The 22,406-nt window shown below is 35.3% G+C and overlaps 1 protein-coding gene across 3 annotated transcripts in view; it reads right to left on the bottom strand.

The window, feature by feature from the left end:
* Positions 1-879: 879 nt before the first annotated feature.
* The window catches only part of VRK1 (VRK serine/threonine kinase 1), a 35,048-nt gene continuing 13,521 nt past the window's right edge, over positions 880-22,406 (bottom strand). For all 3 annotated transcript variants that reach the window (XM_050336444.1, XM_050336442.1, XM_050336445.1), the window contains exons 5-13: positions 22,139-22,226; positions 20,612-20,720; positions 20,378-20,470; positions 19,267-19,399; positions 17,876-17,996; positions 16,918-16,976; positions 15,919-16,097; positions 11,729-11,822; positions 880-2,185 (exon numbers count right to left, since the gene is read on the bottom strand). In XM_050336444.1, the coding sequence (XP_050192401.1) occupies positions 2,103-2,185; positions 11,729-11,822; positions 15,919-16,097; positions 16,918-16,976; positions 17,876-17,996; positions 19,267-19,399; positions 20,378-20,470; positions 20,612-20,720; positions 22,139-22,226 (959 nt within the window). In that variant the 3' untranslated portion in view covers positions 880-2,102. The remainder of the gene's footprint in view (positions 2,186-11,728; positions 11,823-15,918; positions 16,098-16,917; positions 16,977-17,875; positions 17,997-19,266; positions 19,400-20,377; positions 20,471-20,611; positions 20,721-22,138; positions 22,227-22,406) is intronic.

A 22,406-nucleotide genomic window follows, 5' to 3' on the forward strand; every position in this document is an offset into this window, starting at 1 on the left:
GCTTTGCTTCTTTTGTGTTAGGGGCTTTACTTTCAAACAGGGATGTCAACAAAATCCTGCTACACCCTCCACCTCTCATAAAGTGGTGTATTTCCCCATCAGTGCTCTGCAAAGCAGCAAAAACACGTGTGTGCAAGCACAGACTGTATGTGATCCATACGGTAGCCCTGCGGGTGTTATCACAGCCTTCCCCTGGCTCCTCCTGACCGTCCCACGCGTTAAACACCACTGCAGTTACAGCAGTAACCTGCTTGTGAACACTGTAGTTTTGCAGTGTCTTGTGAGCAGAGACAAGCCCTAAAACAACATTCACCTAGAATGGAAAGGACCTTTTTTCTTCACAGAATGCTTGCCAGGACATCTTTTTCCGGGACATTTTTGGGGTGGGAGGAGGTAGGGGTGGCTTATGAAATTTGCACCTCAAAACGTTCTTTTCAGGTATCCTGAAATGTCTGTGTTTGTTGCACTTGGCTTTGGTAGTGTCAAAATATAACGTGCTCCTTGAAAACATGGAAAGTAAAGAAAGGAAGTTTTCTGGTAAATAAGTTACTAAAAAAATAAAATGTCAAACAACTGAAGTACAAAAGAAGACATTACCTTTGAGTATGCGACAAGTAAGAGAATATAATATGCCTTCCTGACGATAGCTATTCGAATAATGTAACATACTTTCTGAACAAAATGATTAAACGAAGTCATTAAAATGATAGTTTGATTCAAGGAGTTTTAAATATGTGAGAGGCTTTAGCAGCCCTACTTTTACATCTGAAACAAAGAGAATGCTTAGAAGTTGTCAGCTACACTTTGCTAATACCCCAGGAAAATGAGTTTGTGTAAGTCAACAGAAATGAGAAAGGACCTTTTAAATATGGTATTCCAGTTTTATTTTAAAAAAAATTGATTCCCTTGTTACAAAGCATATTCATTCCACATTTCATGCTATAACATATTTCTTCTAGTGAGCAGCTACCCAGACATTATGCAATCAAGCAAGCTGGACATCCACACGAATACATTGTTCATTGGCTCATATGGATTCCTTTTGGTTTGCCAAACTTCCATAAAGTTGTATCTCCCTGACAAGAATGATGGTCACACCTTAATTATGTGTATTTTGCAATATCTGAATGAAAAGTAGCTGTATTTCACACTGAAATTCAACACTATTTTTTGACTTACAACTCTGAAGAGAAGACTCAAAGCTAAGCAAGGAAGTACTTTCACAAAAGATATGGAAGATTACATGTTCCTCAACTATTAAAAAAGGTAAACCATTATGTTGTTATGAGAAGCAGATGTGAGTCAATATTTCATTGGAACTAGACACTGTATAAAGTTCTTCACAGTTATAACTTTTCTAGCCTGTTCACTAATACAAAAAGAAAACCTGAGGAAGCTGTTGAGAATAGGCACTGGTTTTTGGTTGGTTCTTTTCTTTGCCCTGGGCCCTGTGTCTGGTCTCTTTCTTTTCAGAGAGACTCTGAATAACTGGAAAAGTGATCCGAACACAAATAGTATGCAAAAAAATAGCTAAAATCCACTACCTGTCTTCCAAAGAATTGTTTAAATGCTTTTTATACAAACTAGAATGGAAGGATGTGATTTCCGTTTTATGTTGTTTTTTGTTCAAACACTTGAGAAACATTTAAAAGATATTTCTGCCATTTCAAACTTCATCTCAGTGCACATCTAAGTGACCTCCAATAAGACTTTACTCAAAACTAGGAGAAATCAGATGCAACACTGCTGTTCCCTAGATAGTACCCGTAACAAAACTATTAAATAAGGCTTTATTTCTACATTATAAAGCAGAAAAAAAGCACTTTCTTTTAGTTTGCCTTTAAGACAAGAATTCATGTATATAAAGAATAATAATGCATCCCCACTTCAAGAGTTGGCAAAATTTTGCATTAGTATTTAAGTATACATAAATTATGCAAATATTTTAATAAAACATTTATTCTTCAAAAACAGGTACAAACAGCAGTCCATGTTTTTACAGGATTCATCATTTAAAAAGGAAAGAAAAAGATTCCAGTGCTACAAAAAAAAAAAAAAGAAATGAGCCACAGAGCAACTTAATTTGTTGCTCCATCTATTATTTACTTCTGGACTCTCCTTCTGGTTGCTGTGCTTTTCTTGGATTTTGGTGAGGTCATCTTCCGGGTTCTGGTAGCTACTGCATCTGCAATTCAAACAAAACAAAAATACAGATCTTTTGTTAAATAAAATAGCAAAAACAGATCACAAGAAAATACGTTTAGTCTTTAAGCCATTTTTGGTGCTCTTTGGACCTTTTGCTAAGCTAATCTAGCTGATAACCTGGTATTGTGGTTTAACCTCAGACAGCAACTACTTACCATTCATTCACTCACTCCCCTTCCTCTCCCTCCCAGTGGGATGGGGAGAAGAATCAGAAAAAAGGAAAAAACCCATGGATTGAAATAGGAAGAGTTTAATAATTCAAATAAAGTAAAATACAATAATAATGAAAGTAAAAAGAGAGGCATTAACACACACACAGAAAAAACCCAACCTACGAATGATACACAACACAGTTGCTCACCACCCACTGACCGATGCCCAACTCATCCCCCAGCAGCTATCGGACCTCGCGGCCATCTCCCCCAGTTTATACGGGACATGACGTTCTGTGGTGTGGAATATCCCTTGGGCCAGTTTGGATCAGCTGTCCTGGCCATGCTCCCTCCCAGTTTCTTGTGCAGCTCCTCACTGGCAGAGCAACAGAAACTGAAAAGTCCTTGACTTAGGGTAAGCACTGCTCAGTAACAACTAAAACATCTGTGTTATCAACATTATTCTCATACTGAACCCGAAACACAGCTCTGTAACAGCTACTACAAGAAAATTAACTCTATCTCAGTTGTAACCAGGGCACATAGCAAAGAATTTTTTTTTGGTCTGGTATTTTCATAGTTTAGTGAGGTGTGGCATCTTCAAGCATTCTGAACGGAGGTGGAAGACACACGGGTGAAAAAAAGGAAGATTTTTGTTTGGCAATGTCAAGTTGTTAAATCAGCTCAGCTATCGGTACAACTTTACCTACAGATTCAAGCTATTACTTGACAATATTTTATTAACAAAGGTAATGAATAATGACATCTAAGTAAGATTCCTAGTAAACCTGGCAGGCAGGTTGTTCAAAGAGACCATACCTAAAAGCAATAACAAAAACCTGCCTGCTCTTTGATTCTTTCCTGCCCACTAGCAGAGAAAAGGAAGAAAACAAAACACCACAGCTCATTTCTGTGAATCACATTCAACTACAGTCACTTTGACAAAAAATATTACACATAATAAAAATTCCTACCTTTTTATAAATATAGTAACAATGAAATGTTTTTCATCTCCTAGTCATGTTTTGGGGGTTTTTTTTAATGTTTTTTTTTAATCCTAAATTCTTTCTTGAAGACAGCATGCCTAACTACTTCAGTTCTTGCTTGTAAAACTATATGTAATTTCACAATTCCTGTCAACTCTACAGGCAAAAGAGAAAGGTAGAATTGAGCTTCATGGAAGTCTTTAGAAAGAAGTTGTTTGCTTAAGACAACAGCCTTTGAGCAGTATGAGTCACTGATCATTCAAGCTCTATGAGTAAACTTGGTGAAAGCAAGGAGGCAGAGAACAATGCAAACCAAACCAATTTCTTCGAAAGAAACCCAGCAGTACTGTGTATAGTTTTGGGCTCTATTCTTCAGGAAAGCTCTGAGAAAAATGGAAAACAAAATGTTTTCCAGTTTTTTAACAAAAACAAAAAACCCAGTTTTTTAACAAAAACAACAACAAAATTTAACTAGTTTATGTGAAGAAATTTTTAAAACAAACGGAAGAGAGATGTGATGTGCAAAGGATTGCTGCATAAAAATGAGAGCTTTTTTCATGTCCACAGTATCTAGGACAACTACTAAGCTTAAGGGAAATTCATATTAGGTACTACAAACATCTAAAGAAAATAATCTGCCTTATCAAATCCTTTGTAGTAGTATGAAGAGTTAAGTACTACAAGTGGTATTGACCAGGGATGTTTTAGAATTTTAATCATAATGGTTTTAAGATAAAATCTTGGTATGTGTCAAGATTAACACCAATATAAATTGATTAGACTGGTGTATAGATGTCCCATCTCATCCTGTCTTCCAATTCTATATATGCTGTTTTAGAAACACATAAGTTTTACGACAAAGAGAAATAAAACTGTGCTTGAGTGAAAAAAATGGAAGTTTCTATAAAATGACAGATGTTCCTCAGGTAAAACCAGAGTCCTAAATTTCCCACTTAACTGCCTTCTTTAATAGAAAGGAGGACAGTGAGAGATTCTGAACATGAAAACACAGCTACCAAGCAGATGAAATTGGTATGATTTAGGTATTAAAGAACAGAGCTAACATCTTAGGCCCTGAAAAAAGCACAAGTGGTTGAGTACCTTGTTCAGACAATACAAGGTTTCCTTTCTCAAAAAAAATCCCAAACCTAATGTCTGTGCACACATGTGCATAACCTTACACACACATTTTGCTATATGTTTAACCCTTTAAGAAACAAAGCTCAGTAAATCTGGAGTGGTGGGAGATGTGGTGGAGAGTTTTCAAGTGGTTTCTGGAAGAGATGTTCTCAGACTAGTCCCCACACACTTAAAGTTTAATCATCATTTCTGTATCGACACCCAGTGTGCCACAGCAGGACAGTCTTATGACAGGATTGACATTTCTTTAATACTGGTAACTTCATGATGAATTGCCACGGTTAACCTAAAAAGACATGAAGTAGGAATGAGGGGGCCACTGACCTAACACAACTCTCCCTAGTCCACTAGATGTGATCTTGCATATGCCACTATATCAGATCTCAGTGCAATAAATCAATCCCAAGAATAATTTTGTTACTAATTTAAGTATTTAAATATGGACTTGTGATTTCCAAAGCAGATAAATTTAGGACTGCGAGTTATTCAAAATTCTTCCACTGACCACACTATCCCTTTTCTCTTGCAAAATGTGCTTCAGTTATGTATTTCAGCTGCCTTTGTTTGTACCAAATAACCAAGCCATTTTGCTAGATGGCTCTCTAGATCTTTTCCTTCAACTGCCCCTTAGAAGGCTTCTACAATCATGAAACCGAAACGGGAAACAAGGAGAATGGAATTGCTATTTACACATGGAAGGACTAAGAAAAAAAATATTTCCAGTATTGGAAGCTGAAAGACTACACTCAGCAACCAGCTGCAAACATCAAATGGGAACTTAAGCCAGGCTGCAGCTTTTAAGGAGACCACCATTCTCAAATCAGTTTGGGTGTTTGAATGTGGTGCCAACGAAGAGCTACTTTTCCTTTAAGAAGATGAAATAAGAAAGGAGGTACAGCCTTCTGACAAGCTTTTTCCCAACTCAGCCAGGGAACTCCTGCATAACTGAGAAAACTTGTAACACTTCTCAAACAAGAATTTTTCAGGACTCTGAAGGCTGTTGAAGAAATTGCAAGTGTGACAAATAGTAGTTTTGGTTAGTTGGCGTGTTCTCTTTTCTCAGTAGTTCTTTTTCTACAAAAAATTCAGAAATATGACTAAGTAAAAAAGAACAAAGGGACTGGATGAAGCAAATATGGACCTAAAATCCAAGGAATATATGATTGTGGGGTCGAAATGAGAGAAAAAAAAGTCTGTAAATTTATGGGATGGGGCTTAGCTTTAGGTACTCTGTTCTTCCAAGTCAAGTCCCCTTTCCTGCAACAAATATAGCAAATACATTTCATATTCTCATATGGAAAAACATCAGAACACAAGAGTGTATTATCTGATGACTTTATGCCTGTGTATTTCTTAAAGATAACATCAAATCTATGAGTGTTCTTTTAAAAATTTGAATATAAAATTGTTCCAGATGAAATTGAAACTGGTTTTCTTCTATTCGAAAAAATTGCTTTACTGAAGACATTCCAAAACACAATTGTACACACACAATATAAATCAGTAGTTCCATGCAGAATGTGTCTATAACTAGTCCTCCTCTTTTTGCAGGAGGAAAAAAGTTTAATTCAAATATATTACTTGCAATCTTGAAAAAGGTTAGTTCTCTGTAAAATTCTGAGTCACTGCAGTACAATTTTTCTTTCCTGTAGAAAAATTTCACTTGCAAATTATATATCTGAGTTTGAATTGCAATACTTGTTCAGCATACTGCAATACATATTCAGGTCACAGGAAAACAATACAAAAAGTAGACATCACTTTTTTTCTTAAATGACTTAGTTCTACATATAAAGTCATTATACAAAACCTTGCTCATGAAAAGTGTTTTGGTTTTTTTAAATTAATACTTTTTATTAGCAGCAAACACAACAAAGTCTCATGAAGTCTAACAGGGAACTTCAATTATTTACAGTTTTAAATGTGTTTATGTGCTCTAAATGATCTGAAGATATTGAACAGAAATAAGTTTAAAATATAAAGGTAGACTAAGTACAAAACTGTGTTCCAAGCAGACACAGAAAAACACAAGAACACTCCCATATTTTACATCTCAGATGCTAATTTTGTCTCTTTATTAAGGTAAGTGGAACATGTTCAAGGTGCTTCTCACTGAATTTGTCACCTGCAAATTGTCAAGAAAAACTATTATTCAGGAAGAGCCACAAAGATAAGTTAAATCTAAACCAAATATATTTTCTTTCCTAATCATAATATTTAAGAATCTTAATATTTAAAAGCACTTCCTACCATTTTCTAATTTAAATAGCTTTTAAAGATTCTCAAACAATCTTGGGGCAGGCCATAAAAAGAAAGATCACATATCATGCTTGAATATACTTCATGAAAAATACAGAAGTGAGTTTGTCAGTATTTCAGGCAACTAAGAGCAGTATTTCTCTGATTTAAAACCCAAACATTCCTGTTAACTTCTAGGTACAACATTACAGCATGTGCTATGAACTTCTAAAACCAGATCACGTAACTACTATACTGGAACATTTAACTTTCAACATTCCTGACACGGGTAGGGAAGGCTAAGAACGGCACAGAAAGGGACAGATCTTTCAGTGACTAGACACAGAGATGGATACCAAGTTTTAAGACTAATACCTACTTATTCCTGGAGTCTGTTACAGATACCTGTTAATACCAAATCCTTCACAAGAAGGAACAGATGAATAACACAATCAGAACTATTGTGTAGTACAGATTTTGCAGAAAAAAAAGGTTTTGTAGAGTGTAAGATTACAAGGTAAAAAAAATCTACCTAGAATGTGGGCACTGCTATGGAGCAAAAAGACAAGTATCAACTGGCATTGTAAACAAGCTCAAAAAGCAGTGATTTGCTTTGTCCTAAAGCTTAACAACAAGGCCAATAATTGCCTAAATATAAAAATGCGCCAAAGTGGAGATTTAATCCAACATTAAGTGATAAATCTTGCTTGAATAAAGAAAAAAAGATTTAAGACAATAACTCAGATACTAATTTATGCAAAGCCATGCAATATAAATAAACATAAAGCTAAGTACCTATTAATTGAGAAATACTATTAAATCTTCATTGGGAATGCCTTCTAAGTAATCCATCAGTATGACTGTTTTCATATTGGAACTGTTCACTTAGCTCTTTATTTATACTGCAGAAGTAACCAAAGACCCCAGTTAAGGCCTTAACATGGTAGATACTACCCAACAGTACAGACATGCAGAATTCCTACCCCTACTAGTATTGACTATTCAAAAGTACATTAAAATACAGTACTTTTATTGCCATATCTACTTCAGCATTTCTTTTTACTGTCCTAATTAATAAACCCCAAAACTGTCCTAAAATTCACAATAGAAAATGAAAAAGGTTATTCTAAAAAACTTTATCTATATTGCTATAATCCAATCTACATTTACCCTAAGATCAAAAAAAAAACCTGCCGGGGTAGATGTTTTATTTCTGTTGTAGCTTTGAACCTAGGATTATTCCAAAATTCTCATAAAACTCTTGTTTTTCCAGCATTTATGTGATTTTTCTCACTGAAGATGCATATACTATCTGCCTATTCCAACAAACTAATCAAAAATAAGCATATTAGTCCTATTAATATTATGCACTACACCCCTCCATGAGTGTTGGTGGATATGAAGAGTGTATGCCAAAATTTGGTGTTCTGCTTATAACTCTGTGTATTTTCTGTGTATTTTACTATCGTACATGAAGGCAGCTAATACTGAAAACGGAGCTGTGTAACAGAGTGCTAAAAAAACTTCTTGTTTAAGTAGAAATCATCTCTTCTGACAGAATTTTTCCTAGTGAAGACTCATTGGCTAATATAATATTTCAACATCATCCATATTACTTTCTAAAGGATACCCTGTAAAACTCCACTTTCAGGAAAGCCCACGGATTCCAGTTATCATAGGAAGAAGAAAACAAAAAAAACCTGATAACTTGTTAATATAAATAAAAAACAATTTATGAATTCCACCAAATTTTGTGCAACTTATTTTGGAAGTACAGCACAACTTGCTTCTCAAGGGCTTTCTGAAACTGTGTTTCTCTTAAAGAGAAGAGTCACTTGACAGCTCTAGAAACACTGGTGGCTGACACAACCAGAAGAGAAGGCCTTTAACGATCTCATCTGATGCGGCCACTCTTTAATGCTGGGAACAACCAGGGGGAGCTGATGGCAGAAGCAAGAATTTCCAGATGTCTGTCCTTTCTCAGTTCTGTTCTTTCTTCCTCCTCCACCAAGTTTGGTGGCTCCCCAGCCCCAGCAGTAGCAGATTTAATCATTGGCAGAGTTCCTGTAGCCACTGAGCACCCTGGAGTACTCCAAGTGCTGCACAGCTGATCAGGATCTTTTGGGGACAACTATTATTTGGACTGGATTAGACAAACTGCATAGTCAGATACAGTTAATGCTGATGAGATGAACAGCAAGAGGCTGCATGGCTCCTCTTGCCATTCCTTGAGATGTTTGAATATCTGAAGAGTAATCCCTATCCCACCACATTTATCCCCTTTAGAAACCAATAAAATAGAATTTCAAGAACATTTTAAATGTTCCTGTATGACTAAACTTTTAAATTCTACAACTAAGAAGTACCAAGAAAATATCCATTTTACTGAACTTCAGGACTTTTTTTAGTCACAGGACTAATGACGCAATGGAGAGACAAGTCCATGGTAACATAAAACTAGTCAGTTGTAAGTATTTCTATAATGATCAGCTACTTTCAAGTTATCAAAAGCATCAAAATCAGAAGATTATGAAACAGTTGCCCTTTCCTTTACCACAAGTTTATGAATCATGCAATAGGTGGTAAAGTTTTTAATTCCAAATTTGGAGAGAACCAAATGAATAAATACATGTATCACATTTCACCTGAAATCATTTGATATATTCCCCCCACTTGGTATGCATTAAATTGGGTAGTACAAAAAGGTGAAATTAGAACTATTTCACCTCTATTGAATTGTCAAGATAAAGATTTTTTTAATTTAAGCTTATGTTGAAAATATATACAGCCTCCCCAGTACCTTTACTTAGTCTGGAAAAAACTCAGCATTTACAAAAAGGTGATGCTACCACTTGGATTGTAATTCCTCGAGTTCTTTTTCATCTCTTTCTATGAGAATTTCAATCTACAATCTCAGGAAAAAAGTATACAATATATTATCTAGAATGGAAGTATGTTCTGCACATGTGTATTAAATCACAAACAGAAAATAGTCAGCTGCATTAAATATTTTGTTAAAAAGTCTTAAATAACATCTAAAATGCTAAAACTACAAATGTCAGCATCACATAATTATATTGCCTTGAAAGAAAATATAATCCAATTAACACTTTTTCAGCCACTGACATACTAGAGAATTCATAATAAATCAAAATCAACAATTCAAAAAGCATTCAAGTAAGAGAAATAGTCATTGGTTTTAATGATCAGAATTCTATAATATGAAGAGCTGAAAACAAACAAAGCAGTGTCATGTCCTGAAATAACATGAGCTTCATTCCTTATACTTTGTACCATACAAGTGGAGTAAATATACTGTGGTAAAGCCACACCAAACCAATACTACTATTGTGTTTGAAAGGTTACAGTTTCCCATCCTGCCATACTCCTTCACCAAACCCTTTTTAAACAAGCAGATTTGTTATAGGGTAGATTTCAGCTACTGCTTTATTATTTTTAGACTACTTGACCACAGACAACACCTGGTATTTTATTTGAAAGTATGAATCAAAAATTCTTTAGGAAAAATATCTTTGTGATTACTTGAAACCAGTTCAGATCTACATGAAGGCATTAGAAAGTTAGATCCAGAAACCAGTTTGACTGGACACTCACTACCAGCTTACCCTACACAGATCTACCGAAGATTTCTGATCTCGCATTTTCAATAATCCTGCTTTATCTGTCCATGACTTTTTCCAGACAACACAGACACTATGCCAAATTATGTGGAAATAATAGTTTCAGCATTTTCTATCCTTATAGCTGATCCTTTCCTCGACTTCAAATATGCTTGCTTTTGGAAGCTGCTGCTGCTAGCCCTTGGCTTTAACACGCTGTGAAGAGGAATCCTGAAGAGTCAGCATTTTCTAACAGTGAACTGGACAAGACTGAAGGACAGAAATGAGAATGGAGCAGAGAATGACCAATGGCAAAAGAACACAGTTCAGTCACCAATTTTTACTTACCTAGCAATTCTACCAGCTTTAGGCAGCACATAACTGGAGCATAACCCTTTCTCACACAGACAGTTTAAGTATTTCAACATTATGAGAGTTAATCTAGAAAGAAATTAAGAAAGATCAAAAGCACTTGAACTGCTACAGGTAAATGGTCCTATGGGGTATTTTGTGGCCATGTGGTCGGGTTTTGGTAAGCTGAGGTTGGCTGCAGAGGTAGTCTCTGTGGGAAGATGCCAGCTGCTGTCCTGTGTTTGACACAGCCCTTTCCAGCTGGCTCCAAAACAAACACACTGTGGGCCAAAGCTGAGCCAAATTTGTTTGTGGTACCTCTGTGAAAACATTTAAAAAAGGGGGAAAAAAAACACTTGACAGGCAGACAGGGAGTAGCTGTGCAGGGAAGACAGTGAGAAACAGCAGAGGGAACACGCAGTTCAGAGGAGGAGGTGGTACTCCACGGCACCAGAGCAGATATTGCCTGCAGCTCACGAAGGACCCAGGATGGAGCCCCTGCAACCATTGGGAGAGCCCACATTGGAGAAAATGGATATTTCCTGAAGAAACAGGGTCGCTTTCTTTTTTTTTCCCCTGAAGGACTGCAGCCCAAAAGAGAGAGCTCACACTGGAGCAGGGGGATAATGTAAGGAGGAAGGAGCAGCAGAGAGGAAATGCTACACAGTGACCACAGCACACTTCCCCTCCATGTCCCCTGCACTGAACAGGGAGAGTGGTAGATGAGTTTAGAGTAAAATAGTTAAGCCTGTGGGAAGGAAAGGCGTTTTCTTAATGTTTGGCTTTGTCAGTACCCAAATTTATTTTAATTTGCGATATATTAAATTTGTTTTCCCCAAGTTGAGTCTGTTTTGCCCACAACATTAAACAGTAACAAATTTTCCCATCTTTGTTTCAGTTCACGAGTTTTCTCATTCTATTTTCTCCTTCTGTCCCACTGAGGAGGGGAGTGAGTGGCTATGTGGGAGTCTGGCCCTTAGCCAAGGTATCCTGCCACATCAGTACATGGGACTGTCAGAACGATCTTTTGACTTACTAGAAGAAGTAGCTTTCTTTTTTTCTGGACTTCCTGTATCTTCCATTTCTGCCTCAGTGCTCTCACTGGCTGCAGCTGCTGCCTTTCTTCTTTTCTGAAAAAAAAAGCAGTTGAACTCAAGAGCAGGAAAGACCATGCCAAGTAGAAAATATCTTATCTTCACAAGATATTCCCAAATTTTAAGCATTATTTCTTCATATATTATAAAATGTCTCCAGTCATAGAGAAAATTTATTCATATATTAACACAAGAATACTAGTACTAAGCAATACACAATCTAAAAGGACAGTTCCCCTATCTGCAGACCACTTTAGGAGTTGAAATTTTAATGGATGAAAACATGAGTCTTTATGATCAAAACCTGGTTGTTTTTTATTTATATTGAATCACTGTTACAAAGGAGCAAACCAAAAAATTTTAAGGAACACATGAAAACATTTTACATTAAGTTCATATTACCTGCTTTTTTAAAAATCAATTACACCTCATTAAATTTAAGTTTATCTGGTTTCTTAAGACTTTCTTTGTGTACCTTAAAAGTAGCTCATACCCACTGACAGTACATTATTATTTCTTTTTCCTAATAGCAACTGTGCAGTCTGTTCCAAAGAGAGGTACTTGGGAAATCTGAACTCTATTCTAGATACATTATCTTAAAACCTCTAAATGGATAGAACTCTTATTATCTGTGTATTACAATTAATCTTACTGTTGCAAAGTATTTTTAAAGTGGTTATTGAAAATTATTGTTTTAAAGTCATGATTTTTGCAAAGGATGAGTTGACCTGTATCAGACACAGATGAAAATGATGAACACAGAAGAGTTTACCTTTTCCCTTTTTTTAATTTTTTTTTTTTTTTAATTGTGTGAGACTAGAGCTTTAAAAGTGGCTACAACTTCACACAGCTCACGAGAGAAGGGGAGAGTGCATTACATCTTTCCTTTCCAAAGTGTTGCTTCATGATTACCATCTAAACCCTGCTGGGCTGAACAGATTGGTTCGATAATTACATACAATAACTGCAGTGGGCAGGTAACCCTCAGCTGGCACAGGGCAGCTCCCCTGTGAGAACTTCCATATGCAAACTGCACTGATGGAGTGCATTAGGTACATCTTTCCTGCCGGTGCACAGGCCTGATTACCGCCAGCCAAGACTCCAAGGTTAGCATGTCAGCAGATTTGTGATGCATTAGGCAGGAATAAACACAGACACTTTTGTTCATTCTGACCAAAATTAAGGAGGACTATTTCAGCACTGCACTGCTTTTATATGAGAGATAATGCATTCCTCCCAATTGTACTAGGAAACATTTTAAACGCTCATCAGAAAAACAGATATTCAATACATGCTACACAAAAGCAAAATACATTTATCTTGTTTCCAAGCTTATTTAATAAAAAGTGGTTTCTTAATCTTGATTCAGGTGAATTACATAGCAGTAGAAATCAGGCAGCATTCATCTGACAAAAGCAGCACCTGCACATCTGAACCATTACAAGGAACCAAAAATCACTAAGACCTATATTTTTTCGGGTTACTTTACTTTCAATATTTCCCAGTAACTCTTCAGCACTGAACAACGGTAAGATGTGGTCCTTGCACTAAATAATTTAGTCAAGAGCTCAAAATACTTCCTTCAACTCACAGTACTGCTAGCTTCTTGTTTTGCTAGCACTATTATAGAATACTACACACAAACCAACATGTGTTTACCATACAGAAGAAAAAAAAAAAAAGAAAAAACCTCGAGTGGAACAGTGGACTGTGTTTCATTTATTTTCCCATCTGGGACAACTTGAGTTAGGATATAGAAAACAAAATGCTAAGTTTTAATAAAGCAGACATATGTGGATTTTACCCAGATACTGAGATTCCAGAACAACCATCGTTATATGCAACATATAATGCTCACCATGGTTCAATTATCTATACAAGCTGAAAGTACAGGAGAATCCTACATTCTAAGAATGTATTTACACAGAAGCTAGAAATATTGTCTCCTAGCTATGAAACAGCACACCTTCAGAACACCAAATATAACTAATTTAAGAAAATACGGTAGATTGCACCAAAAGAAATGAAGAGTGGGTGTGTTAAGACCTGTTGTGACTAAAAGGTCAGTAGAGCCAAAATGTCACAGATATTCGGTGTTAGAGGTCACAATCTTCTCAAAGATAGATGCCAGACTGCATTTTTCTTTTCCAAAGTAGACATTAAGCATACCAAAAGAAATTCATCATGTGCTAGAAGATACTGGCTTTCAGAAGCAAGATATGTTTTTAAGTGTCCAGTTGTTCTCAGCTTGCACAAACTGTCTTCCTGTTCTATTAGACTCTCATTAACATCTGATATCCTCTGGAAGAAAACCGAGTAGCACGAGTTCCCAAAGATATATTCTGGAAGGGGAGACATCTTGCTGAAGACCCTCTTTTCATTCATTCTTGAAAAAAAGGTTAAAATTCGGCCTAGAAAGGACTGACACAATCTATTCTTCTACCCTAGCCTATACCACTGCTGTTACAAGGTCTACAAAATCCTACATACAAGAAAGAGTCATCTGTGCCAGTGTTTGGTCAAAAGCAAGAAGGTATGTCAACCTGATGTCCATCAATCTTATTCTGTCTGGTCACTCCAGCAGTAGCTGGTATGAAGTAGCATGAAATCCACTGAAACAGGAAGCAGACCACTGAAAACACTTTCTCAAATGGGCCAGTAACACTCACTGTTTTAAACAAGTGCTTGAACTTATTTGTGACAACTGAGCAAGTTGACTGTGCACATGGTTCCTCAGAGTAAGAAAAACCAACAACAACAACAAAAAACAACAACAACAAACAAACAAAGCAAAACAAAAAACCAAAAAACAAACTATGTAAAAACAAGCTCCTCTTTGATGCCAGTAGGTAAGAACCTATGGAAACGTATTATCCCACCCTTTGGGAACGGTCTTGACTGATACTGGCTAAAGAAATAAGATTTTTGAAATTTTATTTCATTGAAAATGTGCACCAGACATCTCTGCTGGACAAGGACATTAAAGGTCACAGATGTTGGCTCTGCAGCAGGCCAACTTATTCAGCAAAGAAACCAGCCAACCATTAAAAACAGATTTTTTTTTTCCCCAAATACAGGTCTCAAGCCATGTCGAACCACGGGGGGAACAGAAGAACTTATGCTAATGAACCCTCCTTTGGGACAGACCTTTACACACAGTTCAGTAGGAAACACTCGTATAGAGACCACAGCTGTACAATTTTACCAAAATACTGTTTACTGGGCAAAAAGTAAGAAAAGCTGGACATGTATCCTCAGATTTTAGAATCCTACAGATTTTTTTCTTTTCTGCTCTTTCCCTATCTTTAACACACTGCTGCTGACTGTGTCAGTTAGCAGGCAACATTCTAGGAACTATCCCTGTATTTTCAGTTCCTGGTTCATGCTAAAGGAACCAATAAACTACCCACCTGCTATTAACAAATGTAAATACAGAACTAATAAATGCAGTTTGAAGTATGAAATAATATTTATTGTCCCATTATCTGACCAGATTATTGTTAGAAGCCTTTTAACATACACTTTCCCTAAAGCTTAAAAAGTTACTAATGCCATATTCAAATGGGAATTCAAAGCCACAGTTAAAGGCTTCTTAAATGCAAAGAATAAAATACCCCTAGCCTACGAACATAGTTAAGACTCAAAAATAACATATTAGATCATGGCAAATTCAATATGTGAATTGCAAAACCAAATACTTGGCATAAAAAATGTATACTTAAAACTAAGTGTTGAACTAATCATGGAAAGGAAACTAATATGAAACAAAAACTAGAATAATTTTACCTTACATGTACTTTGATCCATCTGGAGTTTTACCAATTTAAAGAAATAAGTAAATTAGCCAAATGTTCATCTATTCAAATGTCATTATATTTAGATATACAAATGTTGTTGACCAAGGTAGTATCTATTATGAAAGTACACCTACAAACTTCATTCTGCATTAAGTTTTAATATTGATTAGTGAAATTGAGTTAGAGGAATAACATGTGTGACTAGAACTTAAACATTTCATTATTTAATTATTTCCTACTGGATGAAGTCATGGCACCTACTTCCAACAACACTCTAACTTTTGTTTAGCTTAATGAAATGCAATAAAAGCTGATAAGAATTTTTAGAGTACAACCTTTTGTACGGGATTTGTTTGAAAGTCTCCATTCTCTGACAAGCCGAAGTCAAGAACTCCATCATCTTTTTGCCCAATGGCTTTGAGACCTTGCAGAAGTATTTCTCGGAAATGCTGATAAACAGGTTTCTCTTCGTAGCTCAGTAGCTTCACCTTTTCCATGTATTTGGCTATTTCATCTAAAGAAATGGCACCTCCAATTAATTTCTATTTGAAAACATTTTAATCATTCACTTTTACCACAAAACAGACAGAAATTATGCATGCACTACTTATGCTATTTTTGAAATGTTTATTTATAAACTCCTAATAATCGTGTCTTTACTACAACATGTTTTAGAAAAAAATTATGCCAAGGTTCATTACCCAGTGATGACAGCATCACTGTTTTTCACCTGTTCATTGCAATGAAGAGTCAGTCATAAAAAAGTGTAATGGGCCAATTTTCACCAATGAATGCTTGTTTACATTGTATTTCTTATGTCTATATATAAAAAAGTGGAAAAGTAAATTCAATGTTATCTCAGAACTTAATCAATTCAAGGTTGAAACATATATTAAATAATACATGAAACATTAGACCACTCTGAAAACAGGCAAGTCACCCTTGACAGAGAAAACTCTTCTGATCACCAGGAATAGCTGGAAATAACTAAGTATCAGGATATCAAGAAAGTGTAGAGTTAGAGTTTGGGGTGTTTTTATGTACTCAGTAAATCACCGATGCCAAATAGGAACAATCTATACCTCAAGTTTGCACTACTTTTTAATTTTCACTCTAAAATTCAGTTGTGAAAAATCAATTTACACATTCCATGTTTCCAATTAATACTGTCCTTAGCCAGAAGCAATGCAGTTCATACAACTACACCCAAAAGAAAGAGTCTAAACTTCTCTTAGGCAACATTCTAATTCATGCCAGTGTTGTTCCTGATTGAAAGGAAGAAAAAAATAGGTACAGACTTCAGTAAACAAGTATTTAAAAACAGCTCCTCTTACCTGGCTTGTTTTTCTCAGGAAAGCATTTGTCCATTAAAACGGAAATATTCTCTCTACATCTGAAAAACAAAATTATTCAAAACTACTGTTTGTTTTGAATTTTTAATCTTGCTTTGTTCTAATAAAATTTCTAAGTACCCAGCTTGGGTCACTGTAAGACACAGGAAACACTACTACATAAATCTTTGGTATAACTTAATGTAGACATTTTTAGGTGTGCAGTACATTTGAGAACCTGACAAGTGACAGATGGGTTACCTGAAATACAGTTAAGTTTTTGTTCAACAGCTTTTGATTCTTTTAAAAGTAAGCAAGTGGAAGACTGAAGAAAAAGAACTGGTCAATTTTAAATCCTCACACACCAATCAATGCTAAGGAAGCCACATGACAAATACTTGCTAATGAGACTGAAACTGCTGTGCTGGGACAGCTCCCTTCATATTAAATACCTGACAAGAGAAGGTTGGTTGGCATTGAGGGGAAGATGAAGGAACATTAACAGTGAGGTTGGGGGGACAAAATGAAAAATAATTTAAAAATCCCACAGTAGTAGTGCTCTAGCTGGAGTGATGCTCAAAGACATTTAGGATTCCCATTTAGCTTCCATCTCTGCCACCGACTTCAGCGTGTGGTGCTATAAAGGCTACTCATACTCCACACTCGTAAAGCAGGACTAATGGTTACCTGCATTCTGGTAAGAGTGATTTCTGATGGCAGCATTCTAAAGTGACAATACTGTGGTAGACAAATAAGCATCTCACACATGCAAAAGAAGACAGTAGAACAGTACCAGTGAAGTGCAATTACAAGCCAAGGATACATGAGACATGATGAAGGGAAACTGGAGGGTATATAAAATAGCCTATTCACCAAAAGGGAACATAGTTAAAGTACAAAGCATTTCTACAGTAAGACATTTTCACTGTCAAAAGTGAAAGAAAACAAGTAGTTTTCTCACCTGATTTTTGAGTCTCTGACAAAATTTGGATCTTTCAAATTATCTTCCCATGGTAGATGGCCACTAAGCCAATGAATCATGCAGTAACCCAAGATCTCCAGATCACCACGTCTTGATGGTGCTAAACACATACCCACACATTAAAAAAACAACCATTACACATCAGACAATAAAGCACACACAGTTTAACAACAGTAAAAATTTGTAAATATGCTAAGACAATAGAAAGTCTATGCTAACAGTGTAACACTACTGTATATGTTACTTATTTCTTTAGTTTAGCATAAAAGCTAGGAAGGAAAAAGTATTTTTCCTACATCTGGAAGGATAACTTCATTTTCAAGTTCTTTATCAATCTTTTTCTTCTATTCAAAAACATGACATGCTGCACTTATCCCAGTTTGGGAAGCTTTTTAAGTAGTCAAATTATGGAAAAAAATAGAACAAGTTACTGAAGTGATTGACTTTCTGTTCAAAACAGTTTTTACTTTTCTTCTATAAAAAGGTAATAGTGCTGAAACCCCATGTCCTGAAAAAAATATTCTACAATGTTGAATTATTTTATTTGGCCTGAAAACTGAACAGAGGACAGTAAGAGATTAGATCTCTACGCCTTCACAGTAAAAAACACACCCAAAAACAAACCAGCAAGAAAACCCCAAAACAACCCACATGTACACTGACCACAGACTACACTAGAAGTATAACTAGGCAAATCAAGTCATCTTTGCTCTATGTTCAGCTTTAAGCATAGATTCAACAGTTCATCCTAAAGTAAATAATCATTTTCAACAACTCTCATTTTTGCAGAACACACTTTTATGCTAATAAAGCAAAATTTAGGAATTAAGAAAATGAAATTAGTGTTCACTATAAGTCCTCAACATCTAATCAGACACAGGCCTGTACTTTCCACGTTCAACTTTTTCCTCACTTCTTGCCTATTGATGTTCAGTGACTATAAATATAATTAATTAATAATTAAGTAAAGTTTTGTTAAAAAAATTCTAAGTATTAACTTAAAAACAAGAATATTTCCCCTTTAATAACAGAAACTATTTTTCTCCTGAAAATAGGTCCTATTTTTTATCAAGGTCTCACAAGCACTATTCCATTTCTACTTAGTGAAAAGCAATACGTTAAACATCTTAACAGTCTTTATAAATTAAGGAACTCTAGTTAAGGAAGTTACATCAAAAATACAGTAAGTAAAAGTTGGTGAATTGAAAATAAAAAGGCCAGCATAATCCATAGGGAACAACGAAAAATAAGAAAAACATTTTTATAGAATCAGAAACCTAGTTTGTTTATTTGCTGCATTGAGTTTTTTAAAGTATTTATAAAAAAGGATGTACAAACGTCTACTGCTGAGAAGAGTTTTACATGCTTACCCACACCCTTGTGTGCATCAATACTGGTATATTCAATAGTTCCATCATGACATCTTTTTGGATCTTCTTTATATACTTTGTGAACTCCTTCGGGGCAGTATCGGTAGGCAAGTCCGTAATCCACCAAGTACACCTAGTAATTTCCACAAAGAATTTTGAGGTTAAAGAACCATAAATATAACAAATATGCAAATAATAAATGCAACTGCCAATCATTCTCATAATTTCTTTTAAAGTATTAAAAATGGTGACTGTTCAACTTTAAATGATTTTTTCTCAGTGCTTTATTAATCTTACTATCTATGACTTGAAAACAATATGCCAGAGAGGTTTGATTATTTTTCAGTCTGATCTAGAAGTCATTTCTTGCTGATGCAGAAGACAAGTACAGTAAAATAGTTATTATCAGTAAAATTAAATTAAAAAAAAAAAAAGCAAAAAAGGAAACAATGTCCATAAAGTTATAAATGCACTTATTGTGCTACCCTCTATAAAGTCAGCTGTCTCATTTGAACAATACTACATACTACTACTACTCACTAACACCAGTTACTTTAAGAGAACTGAAATTATTTTACATCTTTCACAAGCTAAAACATTTGGACAAGAACACATACATAATTCTGAAACTCTAATATGCATTGTTTGAATAGTAAAGACAGTTAAAAATGCAGAAAAATGAAAGACTTCCATAAATCAAGTGGAACAATAAACACTTTAAAGACCAATTTTTCCAAGTAACAGAACACTTATCTGATGGATTTCTTGAACAAAGGAATGAAGTAACAATGCAGACAGGCAAACATAATTTACCACTGTGCTATATAATTTTAGGCTTCCACCTGCAAATACCTATTTGTGAGTCAATTTTTTTTTAATCTCGGGAATTTCTCTAGAATATTATTTAGGCCAAATAGTCAATTGATAACTGTCCAGCAAAATGCATTTAAAAATCACAGAATATTAACAAGATATAAATGTCAAGCAGAAATAATGTTACCATATACCTTCTTAAAAATGAGCTTCTGCTAGATTTCACAGGTTCAAAGCACTTTCATGTGTTGTCAAATAGAAGGTTTGAAACATGAGGAATAAAATGCATCAGAAATACCTGATTAGGGTTCTTGTAACTCAGAAGGAGGTTTGCGGCCTTGATGTCTCCATGCACATATTCATGCTCATGGACGTATTCCAGAATATCAAGCTAACAAAACAAAAGTCGTGTAAATGCAGTACCCGGGTCCGCCCAGCAGAGGACCTGAACTCAGCACAGAAGTGGGACTGAACTGAGACTTGCACAGGGAAGACAGACTGTGTGAAAGTATAATGTATTTTTTAAACTTACTATTCTCAGGCCTAATTGTAGTACAGTTTTACGGGAAAATTGCTTTGCATTCTCTTCATACATCTTCTGAAGATCTCTGCCAAATCGGTCCATTATCATAAATCGATAACTAAATTCAAGGCCAGGAAAAAAAAACCAAATAGCAAAGTTATTGAATTGCACTTAGCAAAGTATTTTATCTGTGTGTTAACTGTACAAATTACTGATTCTCTCAAAAGAAACTGTGGGAAATACTTGACTATTTTTTAATGCTGTACATCAATTGTTACCTTTTTTTACATCAGCCAGTCAAAAGCTCGTCCATCAAGAGAACTGCTCTTTATTCCAGTTATGCAACACAATAACAAGTACTCACAGAGGAAAACATCCTATTGTAACTCACTATAGGCGAAAACAAGCATCAATTGCTTCCAAAAATACATTCCTTACTTTATAAATTACTTAAGTGACTCAACAAGGTTACTTAAAATGTTCGTTTACTGAAATCTGTTGCAAACTTTTTAACCTATTATTAACAACAAAAACTTCTCACTGCCAAAGGTGTTCTGATATTCACTGCCATAGCCAAACTGGTGTAAGAACTATAAAAATTCATAGTGGCTATATTAAAGAAATTCATGCCTTAAACACTGAATGCAAAGACACATTTATTTGCGGGATAAAAACAAAAAATTGCTATATTTACTTCTGCCTCTCAAAATTAATGTTGTTTTTACTTGAAATTAGTTTTACAGTTGAGGACCTACTGATATTTCTGACATACTAATGCATATATACTGACTGCCCTATGTAGTGTTCCACACAGAGAAGCCTGACCTACTCTAAGCTGCCAGAGAAGTACTAAAACTCCTTTGCAGCACTGATGTGTAGAGAAAGCCCACTACAAAACAAGTGCTATTACATAAACAGGCATTAACATTAAAGACCTAGCAACAAAAACCCTTCATGACAGGGAACAATACTAAAAACTATCCCTAGAGTTAAAACAAATTTAACATGAGACTAGCAATTATTCTAGCTCACAGATTAAGGGGGAAAAAAAAAAAAAAAAAGGCCAAAACAAAACCTATCCCTAGGGAAAATAAAATAAGATTTGAGAGAGCACTAAATCCTTCATATTTGTGAGTGAAAATACTTTAAGTGCATAGAAGAAAAACTTTAAAGGTAGTCATATTATTCAAGAACTTGCACATTAGAAGACGACTTTGTTTTCATTAAAATATAAAAAGCTTCTAAACCACATATACATATAAAGCATCACTGTATTACAGCAGTGCTCATAACAAATGAAATCTAAATTAGAAAGAATATAACAGACACAAATATGAGTAACACACAGAATACAGATAAAATGTATTTATTCATATAATCCCTAAACACACCCTGCCATGAACAGGAAACTTTGTAGCAAAAGAGAACAACACAAAGGTAAGTGGGAAATACACCTGATAAAGTAAATTAGCTTAAAAGGGATAGTGATTGTGGATTAAATAAATTCCCATATATGTCAACAAAAGATATATTCACCTGTTTCCATTTTTTTCATGCAAGCCAGAACCCCAATATCTTGGTACACCTAAATATTTCAATTTATGGGACTTAGTCCACTTCTGAACTGAAAATACAAATAAAGTTCATTAATTTGCATCAGCAGACCTACATAAAAGGGAGTAGTCACATCGCTTACAGTTTCTGCATACCTGTGAGCTGCTTATTTCAGGCAAACATGTATGCAAAGTATACTGGAAGAGTTAACAACGTATTCATTGTAGGAACAGAGATGTAACTCAAGTTT

The sequence above is a fragment of the Myiozetetes cayanensis genome, unplaced genomic scaffold (genome assembly GCF_022539395.1).
Source record: "Myiozetetes cayanensis isolate MyiCay16 unplaced genomic scaffold, myiCay2020 scf6-25, whole genome shotgun sequence".
Classification (NCBI taxonomy): Eukaryota; Metazoa; Chordata; class Aves; order Passeriformes; family Tyrannidae; genus Myiozetetes; species Myiozetetes cayanensis.